The sequence below is a fragment of the Carcharhinus amblyrhynchos genome, chromosome 5 (genome assembly GCF_965287045.1).
Source record: "Carcharhinus amblyrhynchos chromosome 5, sCarAmb.v2.hapA, whole genome shotgun sequence".
NCBI classification, from domain to species: domain Eukaryota; kingdom Metazoa; phylum Chordata; class Chondrichthyes; order Carcharhiniformes; family Carcharhinidae; genus Carcharhinus; species Carcharhinus amblyrhynchos.
In genome coordinates, this window is record NC_137328.1 from 97,257,951 (window position 1) to 97,280,968 (window position 23,018).

Consider the following 23,018-nt stretch of genomic DNA (forward strand, 5'->3'; position numbering starts at 1 on the left):
GAATACAAGAGTTGGGAAATCATCTTGCAGCTATATTAAACTTTGGTTAGACCACATTTGGAGTATTGCGTGCAATTTTGGTCACCACACTACCAAAAGGATGTGGATGCTTTGGAGAAGGTGCAAAGAAGGTTCACCAGGATGTTGCCAGGTCTCAAGGTGTTGGCTGTGAGGAGAAGTTGAATAAACTAGGATTGTTTTCACTGGAACGATGGAGGCTGAGGGGAGACTTGATAGAGGTCTACACAATTATGAGAGGCATAGACAGGGTGGATAGTCAGAGGCTTTTTTCCAGGGTGGAAATATCAATTACAAGGGGGCTTAGAACATAGAACAGTACAGCATAGTGCAGGCCCTTCGGCCCTCAATGTTGTGTCGAGCTATGTCCAAACCCAAGATCAAGCAATCCCACTCCCTATCATTCTGGTGTGCTCCATGTGCCTATCCAATAACCGCTTGAAAATTCCTAAAGTGTCTGACTCCACTATCACAGCAGGCAGTGCATTCCACACCCTTCAAATTTCCTTCAATCCCACACCTTCTTACTTTCTTCATGAGCCTACCATGGGGAACCTTATCAAACGCCTTACTAAAATAGGTTCAAGCTCAGGTTCAAGCTGAGTGGAATGTTTAAGGGAGATGTACGAGGGAAGTTTTTTTACACAGAATGGTGGGTGCCTGGAATGTGCTGCTACAGGAGGTGGTGAAAGCAGATACATTTGCATCATTTAAGAAGCATGTGGATGAGTCCATGAATAGGAGGGAATAGAGGGATATGGACCTTGTAAGGTATTTTAATGTTTAGTTGGGAGATCATGATTGACACAGACTTGGAGAGCTGAAGGGCTTGTTCCTGTGCTGTACTTTTCTTTGTTCTTTGTTTGTTGTTTGTGCGAACTATTCTTGCCCTACACTGTTTCATTATTAACATTAATTGTGTGCATCTCGCCCCTACATGTCTTTGACCTCAGAGATTCAGGTAGTCTGGTGGTCTTGTACCCCGATCATGTCTTGTACCTCCCGTCGCATCGTGTAAGCTTGTCACGCTGTGTAAGACCCCATCACATCATATTCACCACCCTTTTGGGAGAAAGGTCCACTCCACAGATTCTTGTTCTTGGCAGTAGTTTGGAGGTGGTACTGTGATGTAAGTATGACTTAATTTGCTTCTTCCATTGATGAATGGTGTCTCGTGCCTGCTCAGCTTGGATGCTTTGACAGTAATTAGTTGTAGTTAGTTATGATCATTTCTTTCTTTGTCAATGTATTATTCTTCTTTTGCCTTTTCAGGCATCTAGAAATTCTTTCTGGTTGGGGGAGAGTGTTTCAGTGGATAGGTGAAGACTAGCTAGGCAGCTGACTTTTGTTCAGCTGCATAAGTTGTGTGAGGCTGCTACCTTGTTGCGGAATATGCTATGGTTTTGGCACACTGACTGGAGATTGTTGGGTGTATGTGGTGGTTGGCAGGTCTAACATGGCTGGTAGAGGTTGAAACTTCTCTGAAGATCATTCTGGTTCTGGCGCCACTTTCATCAGGGGTGCTGTGGCAGTCTCATGTGTGGAGAAGAGCAGATTTATTCCATGAAGTGAGAAGAGATGTTACAAATGAAATCAACATTAAATGCTGTTTTAAGATTGAACATTGGATGCCATTCCGACTGAGTGGGGTCTGTGATTGTCTTTACCTCACCTGCTGGCTAGTGAAGATGGAGAACTTTGCAAGTATCCTTGTTGAAGAGAGAGAAAAGCTGATTTCACATTATGTACATCAGCTCTGTTTACTGCTATGTGTCATCAGTTCCTGTATTGTGCCAGTGACCAGGAGTTTCGCTTCTCCTGCACCATAAAGTTGGGTGTCCGTCATTTGGACGCAGATGTCTTAGAGCCAGGGCTCCTCCATGAGAGAAGACTGTTGCTCCAGCACCTGAAACTACTTAAAATTGGTTAGATGGTTGTTCATTGTGATGGCTGTGTTCCAGAATGAAGAGCTGCATCCTCTGATGTAAATGAAGAGCCGCATCTATCTGGACTTTAGCAAGGCCTTTGACAAGGCACCGTGTGGTAGGTTGTTGCATAAGGTTAAATCTCATGGGATCCAGGGTGAAGTATCTAAATGGATACAAAATTGGTTTCTTGACAGAGGCCAGAGGGTGGTTGTAGAGGGTTGTTTTTCAAACTGGAGGCCTGTGACCAGTGGTGTGCCTCAGGGATCAGCGTTGAGTCCATTACTATTTGACATTTATATTAATGATTTGGATGAGAATGTAGGAAGCATGGTTAGTAAGTTTGCAGATGACACCAAGATTGGTGAAGAAGGTTATCTCTGATTGCAATGGGATCTTGATCAGTTGGGCCAGTGGGCTGACGAATGGCAGGTGGAGTTTAGACAAATGCAAGTTGATGCATTTTGGTAGATTGAACCAGGGCAGGACTTACTCAGTTAATGGTAGGGTGTTGGGGAGAGTTACAGAACAGAGAGATCTTGGGATACATGTTCACAGCTCCTTGAAAGTGGAGTCACAGGTGGACAGAGTGGTGAAGAAAGCATTCGGCATGCTTGGTTTCATCGGTCAGAACATTGAGTACAGGAGTTGGGATGTCTTACTGAAGTTGTGCAAGACATTGGTGAGGTAACACTTGGAATACTGTGTTCAGTTCTGGTTACCCTATTATAGAAAATATATTATTAAACTAGAAAGAGTGCAGAAGAGATTTACTAGGATGCCACTGGGACTTGATTGTTTGTTTGAGTTATAAGGAAAGGCTGGATAGACTGAGACATTTTTCTCTGGAGTGTAGGAGGCTGAGAGGTGATCTTACAGAGGTGTATAAAATAATGAGGGCCATAGATAAGTTTGGTCAACATCTTTCTGCAAAGGTAGGGGAGTCTAAAAACTAGAGGGCATAGGTTTAAGGTGAGAGGGGAGAGAAACAAATGTGTCCGGGGGGCAATTTTTTCACACAGAGGGTGGTGAGCATCTGGAACAAGCTGCCAGAGGTAGTATTAGAGGCGGGTACAATTCTATCTTTTAAAATGCATTTAGGTAGTTACATGGATAAGATGGGTATAACGGGATATGGGCTAAATGTGGGCTATTGGGATTAGCTTCAGGGTTTAAAAAAAAAGGGCAACATGGATAAGTTGGGCTGAAGGGCCTGTTTCCATGCTGTAAACCACTATGACTCTATATCATCCAATAAGAGAGGCCCTGTGTGTTTTGAGTTGCTGGCCTCAACCTCATGGATGGCTTTCAGGTGGTCTGCACATTGCTGGGATCTCCACTTACACAGCTTACTGTAATGTCCCTGTCTGTGACAATGAAAGCCCTGGGCAGTACTCATAGGACATTGGTCTTTCCTGTGGGGGTGCTTAGCACAGCGCAAGTAAGGTCATTACTAACACATGCATGGTTCTTGTGCTTCTGTGGCTTTATATGGTAGATTGAGGTGTGGCTTCTGCCCCATGAAGTGTTCTCTCCTCTGAGAATGACCCTGTGTTAGCCGTGCAGCTCAGAGAGTCGAACCAACTGCACAGCACTGTCGAGAGTCAGATCAACTTTGCCTTGGAGGAGGTCAGAGAGAGAGTTGTCTGTTATATCCACCATGCTTCTGTCCTAAATGAGGTTCAGATTTTAAGATGCTGTATTCACATGCTTCTGCCATGCAGTAGAGATAATCGATGAAGGAATCAACAGGTTCCCCAGACTCCTGGGCTCCTCTGTTGAATTTGGCATATTCTAGGATCTTATTGGATCCCAGGTTGAAGAAAAGTTTGCAAGATTTTAAAACATTGTCAAATTTAGCGGATGACTTATCTATGCCTTGCCTTGCAATGTTGTCATCTGCAATTGACGCAGTGGAATAAAGTAGTGTACTATCTTGTTCTGCCTCAGTTTTTTTATCTAGTCCTGCAGCAGTGCCCCACCAATAACTCCAATTTTGGGACTGATCAGTGCCATTTGTGAAGCCATTGGAGATGAAAATGAAGAACTTTGATTCATCTTTAAAATTTTTTAAAATGTAGAGTTAGCTTTAATACACATGAGGGTTCAAGATGGCAGTGCTGGTTATTGATGAAGAGATTTTTGCACACACCAAGTTTCAACGCGAATTTCAAAATAGCAGCAGCACCCTGATGAAGGAGACAGCTGTTGAGGGACTTCTCACTCTGCACTGGTGTGATGGCGGTCAGGAATGGGTCAGGAAAACTGAAGTCTTGTTTGCCGAGAGGTCTAAAAATCATGAGGTACTCGACTTCTTGAGAAATTCCTCTCCTGGGTTTTTTTCAGTTCCATTCTGAATTCAGTTGCCACGTGATGCAGATGCCGAGTTGTGGTTCGGGCCAGTGGCTGAAATTATCAGTAATCTTTCTGTCACATGCGATTAAAGAGAGGATTCACAGGATTGGCTCACATGGAAATTTAAAAGAATTTGCTGCTGGCTCTACTTAGCTGAAGCTGAACTTCCACAAAGGATTCGCTCAACTCTTCTGCCTAAGTTTAAAATTTTTACTGCTTCGAGGCTCTCATTGTCTCTGGAGCTTTTCCAATGTCTTAACTTCTGGAGTGAGATTTCTGTAGTATTGACAGTACAGAATGTGTCATTTTCCTTGGTTCTTTTACATTGTGGTGAGCATTTGAATTTTTATCTCTTGCTGCTGCCATGATGGATGTTACTGCTGATATCATGATGTATTCTGTTGTCGTTTTGCTTGAAGGATACTGCTTGGGTACAACGAAGCAGTCTTGTGTAAGTAACAAAGGAGTCTTTTTAACAATACTTATCAACATTTAGCACTCCTGCCTCTCAACTCCAGGAACTTTGGGTTTGGTTCCGGCCCTGGGTGATTGTCTGCGTGGAGTTTGCATGATCTCCCTGTGTCTGCGTGGGTTTCCTTCTGGTGCTCCGGTTTCCTCCCACACTCCAAAGATGTGTAGGATAGATGAATTGGCCATGCTAAATTGCCCCTTAGTTTCCCAAGATGTGTAGGTTAGATGGATTAGCCATGGGAAATGTATGGGGTATGGGACAGGGTGGGCAAGGGGGCCTGAGTAAGGTACTTTGTCAGAAAGTTGGTGCAAACTTGACGGGTTGAATGGCATCTTTTGCACTGTAGGGATTCAATGATTTATACCAGGTATGGAGAGGTCTCCACACCAGGTTCTGACACATTGCTATTTATCTCTAAACTGATGCCAGTTCTAGGTCATGTGCTTTCTTACATCAACATATGTGCATTATTGCCCTCAGTCCCATAGTAACACTTTAGATACCAAATTCATCTACTATGCAGGACAAGAACAAGATGATCATTCACTCAGTACTTCTGGTTGAAAATGGTTGCAAATGTTTCAGCCGTATCTTCTGCACTTATGCATTGTGCTCCTCCATTATTGAGGATGGAAATATTTGTGGATTGTCATTCTCCTCTTAGTTGTTTAATTGTCTGACCCAATCATGACTGGATGTGACAGTGCTGCAGAGCTTAGATCTGATCTGTTAGGTGTGGGATCATAAAGCTCTGTTTGCTGTTTGCTGCTTGCTGCTTCTGTTGCTTGGCATGCAAGTAAATCTGTGTTGCAGCTTCACCAGGTTGACTATCCATCACCACCCTCCAATGACACGCCGCTCTTTGCACCGCACTTCGCTGGATGAACCTCTCCTCTCCCCAGGCCACCACAGTCCAGGATCTACATTCCTCACACTTTGCACACCTTAATCTAGGGTTTACTGCCCCCACTCTCTCAAGCTCCCAGTCCACGGTCTCGGGCCTACACTCCCTCCCGACGGGTAGACTAATCCTCCTCCAGTCTTGGGCCTACCCACTGTCATTAAACCTGTGATCCACCCACTGCTACCGAATCGTGTGTGTGTGTGTGTGTGTGTGTGTGTGTGTGTGTGTGTGTGTGTGTGTGTGTGTGTGTGTGTGTGTGTGTGTGTGAACTGGGATAGCTGTGAATGGGAGGCATTGGAATTGATTAGGACCAAGTTGGATGTTCTGTAGATGAACTTGACATTGGTAGAAATTTGCACCAGGAGATAATTGAGAATTTGGGTTTTTACCTGCTGAATTTCAAAAGGAGGTTAGAAAGAAGGAGTTTACAACTTAGAAAAGGTCATAAATAAATAAGACAAAATTATTAAGTTTTATTTTACCCGGAATTGGTGGCCATAAGGAGAACATAAAAGAATTTTATATCCTGGGAAAGGTAAATTTCAGAGAAGAATAAGAACAATGAGAAAAGATGAAGGCAAAATAACATATTTAAAGAAACGTTGGGAGCTGTGTTGAAGTGTGGCCATGTAAGATTTCCTGAAGAAGGTGCTCTGTGCTGGGACGGAGCTACAAAGAAGTGAAGTAAGCAGTCTTCAGCCAGCCTAGAGAAGTGTCTGGTTGTTACAGAAAGCAAGGTTCTGTTTTAAGTTCTTGAATTTCCATATTTGAGAGAGAGAGAGAGGCCTTATGAAATTCTCCCCCTAAGGCAGCAGTGGTTTGTGCTTTGTGGCAATATTATTGGAATTTTATAGTTTGAATGCCTATTAGGATTGTTGCCTAAGAAGTTGTTTTATGTCTAACCAAGTAAGAATCTTTTGGGGAAATGTTCTGTAAGATTAATTTTAATTATGTAAATATAATCCTGTGTGTTAAAAGTTTTAAGTTAAGTTTAAGTTCTTTTGTTAATAAATGTTTTAATTTTGGTACTTAAAGTCTCCAGAAGTGTTACTGGGATTTCAGTACACATATGGACTATAATAGAAATAGAAGATAGTTGTGATTGCTTGTCAAGTTTCTCATTTTTGGGATTTTGCTTGCATGGCATTTACCACCTGCTGGATCATAACAAGTTTCAGGATCGTGGCCACTAGTCACTTCAGGTATTCTGAATAATTTAAATGAATAATTCTACAAGAATGGAATGCATAATAAGATATTTTAATGTTCCCTAACTTCCTGTAAGACTTCCCTTACTGACAATATACTATAGTCTAAATGTGCAAATGTCAAAGGCTCAGATTTTGTTTAAAGAAGTGTGACATTAGGAATAAAACGATTAATAGCTTGTATTTTCTTCTCACTAAATTTTCAGACAAATGTAGATAGACTGAAGTTGAATCACTCATCCACAGAGGAAGTCCACAGTGAAGTAGAAGTCGAGCAAGGTATGTTTACAATCGGTTTCATTTTTGGAGTTTAATGTCCAGTTAATTAGCAGTTAAATAAACCAGCTAGGTGAAGTAATTCTTCAATTTTATTTCAGATTGTGGAACTCTGTAAATTTGTATATTCTGAGAGCAGAAACTCCTCAAACTGCCTTAGTTGAGGTTTTTATGTTTAAAAAATAGGAAAAGTGCAGCTCACGTTGTAAGGTAGCAACTGGGGTTAATCAATTAGAACTGTCCTTAACTTGAAGCTTTTTCAGAATGAATGGAGGGTCACACCCATTTATAATTTGCTTTTCTTCTTCTGATGTTGATTGACTGGCTATGCACTGCACTATTTGTTACATTATTGATGGTTTCCTTCTGGAATTCAGTGTAATTGATTTGACTGTGTGCAATATTTGGGCAAAAAATGGGAATCTCTTAGTTGCAGCTTTTGAATAATCTCTTACATTTCCATGTGAAGGAGTGGCATACTAGTTCCGTAGTTAATAAAATTCTGTCAGATGTGAAGACATCTGCATTATAAATTACCTTTAGTTTCCCTCTTTTCTCTTAAAATTGTGTTCATGGGATGGGGTGTTGTTGGTTAGGCCAGCATTTATTTTCGATCCCTAATTGCCCTGAGAAACTGGTGGTGAACCACTGCTTTGAACCATTGAAGGTGTAGGTACACCTGCAATGCTGTTAGAAAAGGAGTTCTACGAACTTCAACCAGTGTAGAATAGGTGTAGGGTGATGCGGCGGCGTGGGCTCGTTGGGCCGAAGGGCCTGTTTCCCGTGCTGGGTTGTTCTTTGTTCTTTGTTCTTTGTTGACCATAAAGGAATGGTGACATAGTTCCAAGTCAGAATGGTATGAGACCTAGAGCGAAATTTGGAGGTGGGGTGTTCCATGCATCTGTTACTCTTTCCCTTCTAGGAAGTCAAAGTCTTCCTCACTCCCTTCATCTCTATCAGACGCATGGGACTAGATTTTCCAACCACTCTTGCCCCAAGACTGTAAAGTCCCATCCGAAGTCAACAGATCTTTGCATGGTCTGTGTCCTACTCGCTGCAATTCCCATGGTAGTTTACACACCCGACCCCTCTTGCCATAGTTTTGTCACCCTTGTTATCCCGCAACTCTTTGTTGAAATTTGTAATTTATGTTTTATTCCTCATATCAGCTCACCCTTCTTGCACTGTAGCCAGACTGATTATTTCACTATTATTGCAAAAAGCCACCTTTGAACGTGATTTTATTTTCTAAATGAACGAGTTGCTGAATTGATTAGCTCCATCTCAGTCATACAGAAGCACAAACTGTAATAGTAAGATCTCTTAGGATTCACCAGAAACAAATCAGAAGAAGTGCTTTAACATGCATTAGAAATACAGCAGATGGAGCTGTGTACTTCAGTGTGCTTAATATTCAGAGCAATAAAAACTGGAATGTTTTAAGTATATGGCAGAAGGGAAATATAATTATGGTATTCTTTCCTTTTTAAGGGCATTTTCTGTAGCAATGGAGGGAAAAAGTAGAGTATGTTAAGCTGAGGTGCTGAGGAACTTCCTGGCTCAGAAATGGTGTAGGCATTTGTTTGTCAATCTTCTGTTTAGCTGTCTTGGGTGGGATGAAATAAAGAACAAATTAGGAATTTAGGAACTGGAGTAAGTCGATGAGAGAGGTGAGTTAAGGGCAATGTAAAGTAGATTTGTATCAATTCAAGGGCATTTTGTGTTACTGAGAAATTTCAACCCCCCTTACAATCCCCAAATTTGGATAGAAAAATCCTCTGAAATCTGTGGTGAAAAACTGAAGCCCCTGTACAAATCCCTGGGAACATGACTGATCACAAACAAAGCCAGAGAGAGAAATTATGGTGCTTCTCCTGTTTCAAGGCCCCTTATTCTCCCACCCCATTTTAACCTCTCTCTCAACCGTATATGATATTTTTCCCCCTTTCAAGATTTATAAATCAGTTCACCAAACAATTGCAGAAAGGTACCTGGTAAAATGAAAATGCCCATTGTTGGCATCTGAGTTACAAATATTTCTGATATGTATGCAATAGGGGTCATTAATATTGAGAACAGCAGTGATATAATAGTGTTTGTTTGTTTGTGTCCTGTAAGTGATTCCACTGTGACTATTAAACAAACTTTAATTTAACAGCACTGTTTATGCTAATGTTGTTAATTTGACAAGAAAATATCCCATTGGTTCTTCAGAATACTGTACAGAATGTTTTGTTAACTGCCTCAGCCTTCATTAATATATTCTGTACGTTGCACCATCAGGACAAATTAATATTTGAAGACAATATTTCATACTCACAACTCAAAATAACTGCACAAGGTTTTTCCATTCTGTAGAATAATTAGTAGACTTCCTCGTGCCTTTTACTTGAATTCCAAAGTCAAAATCTTTTCCTTATGTAATCCCAGATCTGATTCATATTCTAATTTCTTTTATATTTAATGTTCTCTTCCTTTAATTGTTGCATTTTGTTCCTTCTCATCTTATTTCAGATTTTTGTTTTCTTTGTTTCCAAATGGAATTTACAAGTTTTCACGCAAGACCCAAATTAGTATCAGCAGATTCCTCATGTGTGGATTTGGCTTATGGAGGTGCAAGGTCAATATAATAATAGTCAGACTTGCTGAAACCATTATTTAGTAACTTTAGATGATCAACCACTCCTGGGCACATTTCCTTGTAAATGGATATAAGTTGGCGTTGATAGAGCCATGAGAAATGTAGCATAGCAATGGACAAGGACTGGATGTATGGGGCGAAAGGGAGAATTTTCTTTCTAATTTGGGAGTATGACACCCTGAGAGTGTTCCACAGTTATACACATCTTAATTATGTATCTTTGTCACTCTATTGCAGAGTTTCATTATTAGTAATGCACAAGGATTTTTAAGAACCTACACAGCAGTTTTTGGCAACTAAACAAATTGTGGAGTAACATTTTGTTTTATCCTTTTCTCTTTCAAGTAATTTGTTTTCTTATTTATTTCCCTTTGCCACATATGTCTAAACTTGTCAACAAAAGCTAAATAGAAACTATATGCTTTCGTTTTTCAACATGTACAAGAGCAAGGGCAAATGAAAAATCTGTTGATGAAAACTGTCTACTAAAGCATGATTTGAATAGAGTTTGCTAATGCCCCTACTATTGCTTTACAAGACTTTGGTTTGAATGCCTCCCTTTGAGTTGGGTCAGAGACAGAAGGCCTTTAAAAATGTGGGTGGAACCATATACTGGAATTCTCATCCTCATTCCTATGTCCAGCTATTTTTGCTGGCAGGTGATAAGGGTTAGGTAGCGAGTATACATGCAGCATCTCAGACCTTGCTGGCTTCTTTGCAATTTTCCCCAAAATTTTGATGGAATCTTGTTAGGAGACTTGGTACATGGCAGCTAAGAGGAGTCATGAACCACAGGGAATCCTAGTTTGAAGTCAGTAACCATAACTCTGTTGTGAGGCATTGCATCTTCCCACCCTGACCATCTTACAACTTACCTTCTCAACAGCCACTGGGAGTGAAGGTCCCATTAAGGAAATAGAATCATAGAATTTTACAATGCAGAAGGAGGCCATTCGACTTATCGAGTCTGCACCAACCATAATTCCACCCAGGCCCTATCCCCATAATCCCGTGCATTTGCCGACACCTAAGGGCAATATAGCATGGCCAATTCACCTACTCCGCACATCTTTGGACTGTGGGAGGAAACCAAAGCATCTGGAGGAAACCCACGCAGACACAGGGAGAATGTGCAAGCTCCACATGGACAGTGACCTGGTGGGAATCACACCCAGGTCCCTGGTGCTGTGAGGTAGCAGTGCCAACCACTGTGCCACCATGCTGCCTCTTCAATTCACTTCAAAATTAGTTTTTTTTTAGGGTAGATGTCTGGCCATCTACTTAACATAGTTTTGATACAGTTCCCAGATGACCTCATTATGAAAACTTGGTTAAAGAACTCTATTCAGTAGGGATATGTTTTTTTCAGTTGCAAAAGGAAGTGCTTTATTCGCATGATTGAATTATTCTTTACCTTGTAATAACCTGATACTTCTTTGAAGAGATTTTTCAATGCCTATGTGTTTATTTGGATAAGATTAAGAGGTGTGAAATGGATTTAAGATTTTCTCAAAGGGCTGTATGAACATATATAGGAATTAGGATCAGGAGTAGGCCACTAGCCTTTTGAACCTGCTCTGCCATTAAAGTAGATCATGGCTGATGTGATTGTAACCTCAATCCTACCCACCCCTGATAACTTTTCATCCCCTTGTTAACCAAGAATCTCTCTAGTTGTGCCTTAAAAATATTAAAAATATTCAAAGGCTGTGCTTCTACAACCTTTTGAGGAAACAAGTTTGAATGACTCAACACCCTCCTGGAGGAGAACTTTCTCCTCATCTCTGTCTTAAATAAGCAACCCCTTATTTTTAAACAGTGGCCTTTAATTCTAGATAGTTCCACAAGGGGAAACATCCTCTTAGTATTCACCCTTCAAGGACCTCAGGATCCTAAAAGATTCAATGAAATCACCTCTTACTGATTTAAGCAGATACATGCCTAATCTGCTCAACCTTTCCTCATAAGACAACCCACCCATTCTTGCTATTAGTGTAGTAAACCTTTTCTGAATTACTTTGAATGTATTTACATCTATCCTTGAATAAGGAGACAAATATTGTACACAATAGTCCAAATGTGGTCTCATCAATGCCCTGTACAACTGAAGAATTACTTCTGTAAACTATTCTCTGTTAGAGAAATTTCAAATAGTCAGGGATGTAAGACAGTGATAAAACTACTGGCACTAAGTGCAATGACTCCAGATCAGACTTACAGACTAACAGGTACTATCTGCATAAAGACACATATAATCACAGTAAGAGATTTGAAAAAGTATTTCTGATTTAAACATGTAGTTTGGATTTTAAAAGGTATTTTTAAAGTAATCTGTACCCGGGGCGGCATGGTGGCACAGTGGTTAGCATTGCTGCCTCACAGCGCCAGGGACTCGGGTTCAATTCCTGGTTTGAGTCACTGTCTATGTGGAGTTTGCACATTCTCTCCATGTCTGCATGTGTTTCCTCCAGGTGCCCTGGTTTCCTCCCACAGTCCGAAAGATGTGCAGGATAGGTGGATTCACCATGCTAAATTGCCCTTTAGTGTTGGGGCATTAAGAGGGTGAATATGTGGGGTTACAGGAATAGGGCTTGGGTGGGATTGTGCTCGATGCAGACTCAATGGGCTGAATAGCCTCCTTCTGCACTGTAGGGATTCTACGATGAATCGACTTTAGCCAAAGGCAGGCTGCTCCAGGGCATGATGAGATGAAGACTGAGTGAGATGAACCGCATTCTTTGGAATAACGAAACCACAGAATGTGTACATTCTTATCAGTGTAACTTACAGACAGTATGCGTTCCCAGAGCAATAGTATGAATAGAGCTGTCCAATTTATACTGGTAAGACAGTGATTCTCAGACATGGGTATGAGTATTGAGAGTTGGTACCTTTAAACTCTATAGCTAAGCTCCAGGGTTGCTAAGTGACATGGGGAAGAAGCATCTGGATTCTTCAGACCAATGGGATCCCATGATGTCAAAGGGTAGAAAGTAATTGCCTGAGGTATATGACAACTGTTAATAATGATTGATTTGTACTAATGATGCCTGGTTCATAACTAATGGGGAGGTGGGAAAAGCAAACTTGAAAATGTATAATTGTCCTGCCTGATGTATTGTAACTTCAGAGTGGCATTGGAATGCTCAAGGTCTTTTCTTCAGAAAGGTGTTGGACTGCCCCATGCTATCTCTCCCAGTGGTTGTTGGTCAAATAAAGATATATCTTTAACCGGTATACTGACTTCACGAGTCTTTGTATCAGCTGAGGTTTTTGGCAATACCTAGTCTCTGGAGGAAAAAAAAGCAGCATTCCACTTGCCATAAATAGTAATATTCTGTTAGCTTTCCTAATTACTACTGTATCTGCATACTTGCATTTTGTGATTCATACACTAGGGCACCCAGATCCTTCTGCATATCGGACCTCTGCAATCTCTCGCTATTTAGATGATAAGTTTTTTATCTTTCCTTTGAAAATGGGCAATTTCACATTTTTCCACATTATATTCCAGATCTTTGCCCACTCACTTAACCTCATTATGTCTGCTTCCCAATTTATTTCCTATCTTTCTTTACATAGTCGGCAATTCTAACAACCATATCTTCAGTCCTTTCACCCAAGGACTTTTTCTGCTTTTTTTTGATTGACAACTTTATGAGGCAGTAAGATTAGCAAAGTTCTTCAAAATAAATGTTGAATGGTTATTTTTCTCATGAGCAAGACCTTGCCAGTGTAATTATATATATCATTGTACATGCAGGGTTAGGGACGTGGGAGATGTGAGGGTGCATGAGGACAAGTGGGATGTAAGGTGATATGGTGAGTACATGAAAGATATTAGAAGGCATGTGAGAAAGTGGGCATGGAGGGACACGGGAGGTATGAGGGGATCTGAATCTGGAGCGGGGATGAGTGATTGGAGGGGCATTAAGGATGTAAAGGGGAAGGTGACAGTCGGAGAGCATACAGGCCCTAACAATCCTGATTACAACTGAGCTGATGTCCCATCCTAGTAAATGGAGGCATGTTTTCTAACCTGCCCATCTTGATTGCTGCCTCAGGCACCTTATGTCAGGCACCTACCTGACATGAAAACAGAACCAGGAACACAGGATCAGGAAAACTTCTGACTCCTTGATGGAAGTTAATGTTAGGAAGCTTGGTTGTCAGTGCTATTCTAATTTTTAGCTAATGCAATCCTTGTTGTATGAGGTGACCTAATAACTGAACAGTTATTGGAACATTATCAATGAAGTCAATGAAATACTATTAATGATGATTAAGAGGAATTATTGGATTAAGAGGAGATTTAGTTTTCTCATTAGCAAACTGTAGTTGTGTCAGTCAAGTACAGAGTAGGCTGGTGTTGGGGGGAGGGTGGTGGTGGTGAGGGGAGTGTTTACTCTTCTGAAAAATAAAATGTGAAATAAGTGACATTTCAATATAAAAAGAGGACATCCCTTTGTAATGTTATACACTCTGACTTGCAATACTGAACACTTTTACTGAGCTGCATCAAGTTTATTGTCCTTTTGCCTAATCTAAGCTATATGGACGCAAGTAGTGATGGTGTGCCCAGTGTAGGAAAAGACAGAAAATTGTTTTCCAAAATAATAACCTTGTACACAAATGACTAATTCTGTCTCAGATTAGTGCTGGCAGTCATTGGCCGCTGAAGGTTTACTCTCATGAGTGATGACATCATGAGAAATCTTATAATGAATAACAACAAGCAATACATTTCCAGTGTTTCAAAATATCCAGTGTTAATTATATTGCTATCTACATTAGGGGATTAATTTTTATATACCCTGGTGCTTTTGTTTTGCCATTTTGTTCATTTCCTTTTAGTTGGGTTACATTGCCCAGGAATCTCTATTTTTGCCTTTGGCATGAAGATTATCCATGCTGAATGTGGTGATGGGATGGGACAGATTGGTTTGGGTTTTGAAAATGCAATCTTCTACTATCTGACTAACTGGTTTGCAATATTCATGTGACTCTGCCATGAAGCAAGCAGTGTAGGCTGCCATTTCCAGCCAATTCATTAAAACTTCAAGTTTCTAGGTGTCCAGATCATCAACAACCTGTCCTGGTACATCCACAATGAAGCTACAGTTAAGAAAGCTCACCAACATCTCTATTTTCTCAGGAGGCTAAGGATATTTGGCATGTTCTCTACGACTCTCACCAACTTTTACAGATGCACCATAGGAATCAATCTTTCCGGTTGTATCACAGCTTCGTACAGCTCCTGTTCTGTCCAAGACTGCATAAAACTACAGAGGGTCATGAACGTAGGCTAGTCCATTACGCAAACCAGCCTCCCTTCCGTTGACTTTGTCTACACATCCCACTGCCTCGGAAAAGCAGCCAACATAATCAAGGACCCCACACACCCTGGACATATTTTCATCCACCTTTTCCCATGAGGAAAAATATACAAAAGTCTGAGGTCACATACCAACTGACTCAAGAACAGCTTATTCCCTGCTGCCATCAGATTTTTGAATGGATCTACCTTGTATTAAGTTGATCTTTCTTTACACCCTAGCTATGACTGTAACACTACATTCTGCACCCACTCCTTTCCTTCTCTATGTCCGGTATGCTTTGTGTGTGTAGCATACAGGAAACAATACTTTTCACTGTATACCAATACATGTGACAAATAATAAACCAATCAATAAAGCCTCACAGAGTAACAAGACACTGATGAAAACTACTGTGCTTATATTTGAAACTTGGTGTGGAGAAATACAGGGAAAATAGATATTTAAACTGGAAAAGATGCAAAGCAGACTTTGTTTAATATTCATTTACTGAATCATGTAGCAGAAAACATTCCGTGATTCACAGCTGTTTCATTGTTATTCAGTAGTTCAGCTGAAACACCAGTCTCCGTTCTTTCCTCCTGGATTCTCTCCGTGTCCTGACGCAGCCTCCTACTGGCAAAAATCTAGCTCTGTCACGCTTCAATAAGTATAATCTGCTCTCAATTCACTCTGAAACTTGTCCAGGTTTACTTTTAAAGGGAACCACAATTCTAATGTTTGTCACTGAGCACCCAGAAACACAGTTTCTCATTTGCAAAAATAAAAGCTGCAGTAATGAACAAAGCAAAACAGACAAAAGCTGCAAGTGAGACATAACTCAGAAAGACACACAGAAAAGTACAAATCTGCAAAAAAGCTGCTGAAAAGAGGACAAGAGGAAAGAATATGTGGGCAGCAAGTAAAATTACTGACTGCAGAGTGAATGACAAAGGGAAAACAAACATAAAAGGGCTGCAACAAAATTACTGAGTAAAAATGGCTGCACTAAATTTCCCAATCCTTTCCTTTCTGCCTGTCTACTCTATAAGCGATATGCTTTGCCTGTGTAGCATGCACAAAACAATACTTTTCACTGTATACCAATACATTGAGGCAGCATTGCTGCCTCACAGCATCAGGGACCTGGGTGGCCTTGAGTTACTGTGTTTACTGTTGTCATTTCTGGTGCCTGAGTCAATGCTGCGCTGTCCATCCTTGAAAATAATATTAATGCTATATGATGGCATGATACTCATTCAGATTAATTTCTCATTCAGTAAGGAGAAATTAGCTTGAAAGCTCAATGCAATAGCAAGATGGAAGAACTAGATTTCCAGATCACAGATGGAATACAGTGGCGACCCATTTCAGCTGTAGCTAGTTCAAAGCTTGGACTTATAACCCTGAACATGCCAACAGAGATATACAATATGTCACAGCAAATGACCACTGAACAGATCCTAGAGGAGTACATAGATGTGTTTACAGGGTTTCGAGGAGAATATCATCTCTAAGTAGCTGGGAATGTAAGACCAATTCAGCATCTGCAGAGAAGAGTTCCAGCTGCCCTCATGTCAAACCTAAAGGACAGGATAGAAGAACTGGAAAAATGGGAAGTAATCAAAAAAGTGACAATTCCAACAGACTGGATTATCAGCGAGGCAACCTGGAAAGCTGTGGATATGTGAAAACCTAAAGGATCTAAACAAAGCCCTGAAGAGATCTCATACCTCATGCCAACCAATGAAGGAATTTTGCTGCAACTTGCCCAGTGAAAGATATTCTCTGACTACATGGAACTGCCCAGGAAGTTTCAATTTCTACTTACTAATTACCCTGTGTCTGGACCCTCAAAAACCCTTGAGTAAGTCAGAGATTTAGCATGGTTCCGACTCACTTAGCAAAATAGTTACCAGGATAAAGCTAGAAGGATTAAAATCAATTACGACTGCTGAGCCGCTTTAGTACTGACCCGCCTTCAACACCCCACTGGAGCCCGTGACTATACCCAACCCATTCATCTACCCATCAGCCATTCTATCCCCTCGCGCACTTACCTTTTCTTCTTGTCAGAGTGTCTTTGGGACATTTAAGTTTACTGGTGCGTGGCAACTAATGCCTTTAAAAGGGTGTGTGGCTCGGCTTCACCCGTTACTCCTGCACCAATGAAGGAAGGACACTGGAAGCAAGTACCTCGCATTCCTCAGGAGGTCCACTAAGAAATGTATTTGTATTTATGTATTTGTACACATGCATAACATTCCCTCCTGCCTTAAATTGAATGTCCCCGAAGAAGTTCAAAACAAGTTCAATATGAACAACAGTCAATAAGTCGGTCGCTATTAATAAGTCAGATGGTCTGGAGTTTACTGCTCTCAGAAAGATTGACGGTGAACCTCTGGAGTCTTTGTTTTCCCACTGATAGCATCAGTGGTTGCTTGAACCAGCATTGATGTAGGAACTAGAGCTCGTCTCTGCATCTGAACAGAAGGTGAGATGTTGCTTTCCTCAACAGTGTCTGGTAGTTTCAGAGTTGTCGGAAGGCTCAAGTCATGACTTTGAAAATCTGATCCTGAATTTTCAACAGGCTCCAGATCTTGCTTTTAAGCATTTTGTTTGGCTTCCTCCTTTAATTTTCGGTTTGACTGTAATGCCTTTCAGGCTCATTAATTCTCTATCGAAAACAATATTTTGCTACTTTACAAATTCTGTGCAGCTTGATTCTCCATTGGTCATTTATGTTGACTTCAGCCCTATTCAGTCGAATCTTTTCCAGCCATATAGACCCATCAGCACTGGATAGTTTCTCATCACTACGTGTAGAGGCAAATCTGCTGTTTGCCCATTTAGTTGCACGGCTACTTCAATTCCAACAGACTGGATTAGCAGCCCTTCAGAGGAACCACTTCATCTGTGTATGTCATCAGTATTATCGTTGAGGGCTTTAAAGGAATGTGTTGGAGTTTCTTATTGTAGGTAGTCTCTGGCACCAGCAAGACTGCTGCCTCAGTATCAACTTCCATCTTACTGGCTGTCCATCCAGCAGTGGAGAAGCTTATCAGTCTTATTTCTCACTGACCTTTGTTACTAAGAGTAATGAATGTCAGTGGTGGGCATTGCCCTCTGCTTTCACTCGCTGTCTCATGGCTCCTTGTTTTCCATCTCCTCCTGAACTGAGATGCTTCGACTCTGAATATAGGTTGTCTCTTGTTGGTACCCAGACAGATAACATTATAGGTGCAACTCACAACGTTGCAGTGCCTCCGAGTTCAAACAGAACCCTATAGTTGTACATGATATTAATGGGAGGCAACTTCACTCATTCCTACCTTCAACAAGTCTCAGTTCCCTCTGGTCCCTTTGACCTTAGCGGCTATGCTCCCTCCTTTTTCTTTCTTGCCTGGCCCTTAAAAGCCTCCCTCCTTCTGACCCCAGTGTGGCCAAACACCTCGAACAATGGTGTACCTCACTGCTCCAGGCCCTAATAAAGCCTCTCTTCCCCCGCCACGATGTTACCTCTCTCTTTTTCTCCAACCAAACAACCCCCTCCCCCCAATAACCCTCTGCTCCACTACAGCACACCCCCTCTCTCCCAGCCCCAATATAACCTCGCTCTCTCCCAGTCCCAGTACAGCCTCACTTTCCCCTGGCATCTACCCAACTTAGTTTCACTCCACTCAGCCTTGGCATCTCCACACAGTTTTGCCACCCACACAGCTGATGTCAAAATTCAATAGCAAAACAAGAGAGAGAGAAAAACAAAGAACTTAAAGAGAAAAAGAAAACTTTAAAAGCTAAGTGAAAAGCTGAAGAGCTCGAAGTTAAAATGAGGAGCAAAACTTCAAATGCTTTAATGAAACTTATTGCGCAATTAATGCAGTGTGTGTCATTTCTGGGTGCTAAATTAACGTTTAATCTAGTGTAAAGTTGAGACAAATGTGACACCGCCAATCTGAGTTAGTCACTCATCCAAACTGATGTTTTTCAACTTTTTAATTAAACCGCAGCCTAATATAGTGGGTTATTGTTATTTTGGGCAGCATGTTATGGTCAGGTTAGCAGGTGGGGGGAGGGTGGCTGTTTAAATTCATTTGGTCGTCTTCCTGCTGACTGCTCGCACCTGCCTTTCCAGTCCCTTCTCTGCAGATCTTTGTCTTTTGTAAATTCCTCAAGTGTGTGCATTTGATTAACAATTCCATTTCATTCAGTTACCCAGTGCCAGTGATTTGTGTTATCTTTAGATTATCAGTTGGATTGATATACAGTATTTGAGTCTGAGTTCTTTGGTTTTGTCAACTCTTATTGACTGTGAACCTTGTAATAAGCAATCAATCAGATTTAGAGTCTAGATTCCAGCTAGCTTTCAAATATTAATTGGATTAATTGCACAGCGTTTGTTTCTAGGTTCCATGGTTAAATCATATTTAATATTTTATGTGAAAGCACTCCATGTGCTTTGTGAATCTCATATTGAACATGAGCATTCACATACAAATCTGTACTTAACTACTGTGCATACAGACTGATTTATTGGTTTGGATGTATCGAAATCATCCATCTTCAGAAAAGTGAAGGGAGTTGATTCCCTGTTAGATGCATTGGGAACCAGTTTGTAACTCATATTGAAGTAATATTGCCGTATATCCTCAGGAATGATAACCGTAGCAACAAGTGGACTGGCTGCTCACTGCACTCATTCTATGTGGTGAGAAAGTTCGGAGATAGTTTTGCCTTATTTTCTCAAGTGAACAGAGTTGCTTTCTGAAGGCTTATTTACAAATGCCTCAGTTATTCCTAATGATTCATTGTCTGCCTTTTTTTTGGAATGGATTTGTGATATTGTGAAATGCACCAATATTTTTCCAGATGTTGACTGCTGTATTTGTAAAATTAGTAAATACTCCATGGCTGTTTTTTTTTTGTAATACTGGCAACAAAACAAAGTTATTTCCAGAAATGTCTTGCACAGTGTTGGCCTCTATGCTTCCAGATCCATTTCTCAAACCACGGCTCAAAAAATTCTGATGAATTTGGGTCCTGGTGTGGAGAAATAATTTCAACTCCTTTAAGCCTACTCTCATTGGGCCAGTGAGAGTTAATCACTTTTTTCTTTATTTATTTAATACACACGGTAAATAACACTGATTTTTATTTATTTTGGGTGGAACATCTTTGGATGTTTGACCTTGAAAACCAATAAATGGTTTTTCTCTATTTAAATGTTTCCTTAACGATTTTAGCCTTAGATCAAGTCTGTTCGAAGCCACAGTGAATTAGTTTTTTTCAAATGTGGCTTCTCAAGTTCCAGCTTCCAAGTCTTGCTGAGTGGTTTCCACGAACACTCTTGTTTTTTTTCCACATTCCCCTCTGTGGTTGCAAACATGATCCAGATGATATTGACTTGGGACATTTCTATTGAATCAAAATTAATGTTGCATCATGGGCTGAGTTCAGTTGTGATGGTAGTACAGCTGAAAGTCAGATTTCTGATTCTGTATCAAATCAATTCGAATGGAAGGATCACTTTGGCTAAAAATGTTTCCAAGGGGTTTGCAAATCTGACATTATGGGCGGTATTTAATTCAGCTTATTGCAGCGGGAAACATGGCAAGCGGGCCCATTTAATTGCAGGAGAAGCCTTGCATCCTTCATCTAGGGAAGGGAAGGAGTGGATGTGAGATAGTTGCTCATGGCAGGATAATAATTAGGCTTCTTAGGTTAATTAGGTTAATGAGGAACAAGTTATTAGTGAATCGATACAGAATAGCCAGAATGATCATCTTCTGGTTTCTGTAATATTATAAATAGTGTATGGTTTTTATAGAACTTCGACCCTGCTCCGCCATTCATTTTGATCATGGCTGATCATCGAATTCAATATCCTATTCCCCCTTAATAGGCCACATGATGGATGGGCAGTGTTGTTTAAAGTGCTAATCTGTTAACTCGGGTGGTTAATACACGAGTTTAATAGACAAAGGGATTTGAGTACAATGGTAAAGAAGTCTTATTGCATTAGGGCATTGGTAAAACCATCATAGAGTCCCTGCAGTGCAGAATGAGGCCATTTGGCCCGTCAAACCTGCACCACCAACAATCCCACCCAGGCCCTATCCCCGTGACCCCACATATTACCAGTCCGCCTGACACTAAGGGGCAATTTAACATGGCCAATCCACCTAACCTGCACATCTTTGGAGTGTGGGAGGAAACTGGAGCACCCAGAGGAAACCCATGCAGATGTGGGGAGACTAGAGTACCTAAGGAAAGACATAGCAGCCTTAACAGGGAGAGTAATGAATGTTGACTAGACTGATTAGAGGAAAAGGGGCTTGTTCTATGAGAATTTAGAAATGTGGCAGCCTTAGAATCATAGAACCATAGAGTCCGCACCAACACTTAAGATTAGGTGGGAGTTCAGGTGTTTCTATCTTCCAGCAGTTGGCTCATAGCCCTGAATGTTATGACATGCCAAGTGTTTCTCCAGATACTTTTTAAGGAATGTGAGGCATCCTGCCTCTATCATCCTCAGCACATTCCAGACTGTCACCACTCTCTGGATAAAAAAGCTTTTCCTCTCATCCCCCCCCAAACTTCCTGCCCCTCACCTTAAACGTATGTCCCCTTGTGATTGACCCCTCAACGAAGGGGAACAACTGCTCCTTATCCAGTCTCTCCATGTCCCTCATAATCTTATACACTTTAATCAGGTCGCTGCCCAGTCTTCTCTGCTCCAATGTAAACAATCCAAACTTACCCATCTCTCTTCATACTTTAAATGTTCCTTCCCAGGCAGCATCCTGGTGAATCTCCTCTGCACCCTCTCTAGGTTGATCACATCCTTCCTATAATGTGCCGACCAGAACTGCATTCAGTGCTCTAGCTGTGGCCTCACCAATCTTCTATGCAACTTCAACGTGACTTCCCTGCTTTTGTAATTTATGTCTCGATTGACAAAGGCAAGTGCCCCATATGTCTTTTTCAACATCCCACTAACATACCCTTCCGTCTCATAAAACAATGGTTTGCGCAGTTGAGGTTAATTCCACATTCAGCATTGTCTGATATGGTTCAGGAATCATTTGGATGAGCACTTGAAAGATGATAGCATTCAAGGATATTGGGGTGGCATGGTGGCACAGTGGTTGGCACTGCTGCCTCATTGCACTGGGGACCCAGATTCAATTCTGTCTTCGGGTCACTGTCTGTGTGGAGTTTGCACTTTCTCCTCACGTCAGCATAGGTTTCCTCTAGATGCTCCTGTTTCTTCCCACAGTCCAAAGATGTGTGGGTTAGGTTGATTGGCCTTACTAAATTGGCCCTAGTGTCAAGGATTAGCAGGGTAAATGTGTGGGGTTATGCAAATAGGGCCTGGGTGGGATTGTGGTTGGTACAGACTCGGTGGGCTGAATGGCCACCTTCTGTACTGTAGGGATTCTATTTTCTGGACGTAGGACAAGTGATGGAAAATGGGATTAGCATGGTTTTATGGCAGTTATTGTCAGTGCAGACTTGATGAGCCAAAGGGTATTTGATGCAGATTGAGAAAGTCAGCTGAGAAGGTTTTCATCAGTTCTGCTATGTAAGTAGTCACCCTCTGTAAGTGACCTGAAGGCTTATGACAGCAACAAAGGAAATAAATCAATGCCTCAATGCCATCCTGTTTGATCCTACTGAAGATCTCAAAGGGTCCTAATGTTGTTTTCCCATTGTTGACCTTCCCCATCATGTTATCACAGAAAGAGGAGACCACACTGAGCAGCCTTGATGTTCAGCCTATGTTCTATAGCCTAAATAGGTGGGTGGCCTCTACTCACATGGTCAAATGTCTTGGTGACATTGATGAAGATAATATCTAATGGTCTCCTTTGTTCATAGTATTTCTCTTGCAACTGCCAAAC

General features: G+C 41.2%; 1 protein-coding gene across 4 annotated transcripts in view; it reads left to right on the plus strand.

The window, feature by feature from the left end:
- The window catches only part of arhgef28a (Rho guanine nucleotide exchange factor (GEF) 28a), a 393,722-nt gene that overhangs the window by 97,481 nt on the left and 273,223 nt on the right, over positions 1–23,018 (plus strand). For all 4 annotated transcript variants that reach the window (XM_080189269.1, XM_080189270.1, XM_080189271.1 and 1 more), the window contains exon 7: positions 7,089–7,161. In XM_080189269.1, the coding sequence (XP_080045395.1) occupies positions 7,089–7,161 (73 nt within the window). The remainder of the gene's footprint in view (positions 1–7,088; positions 7,162–23,018) is intronic.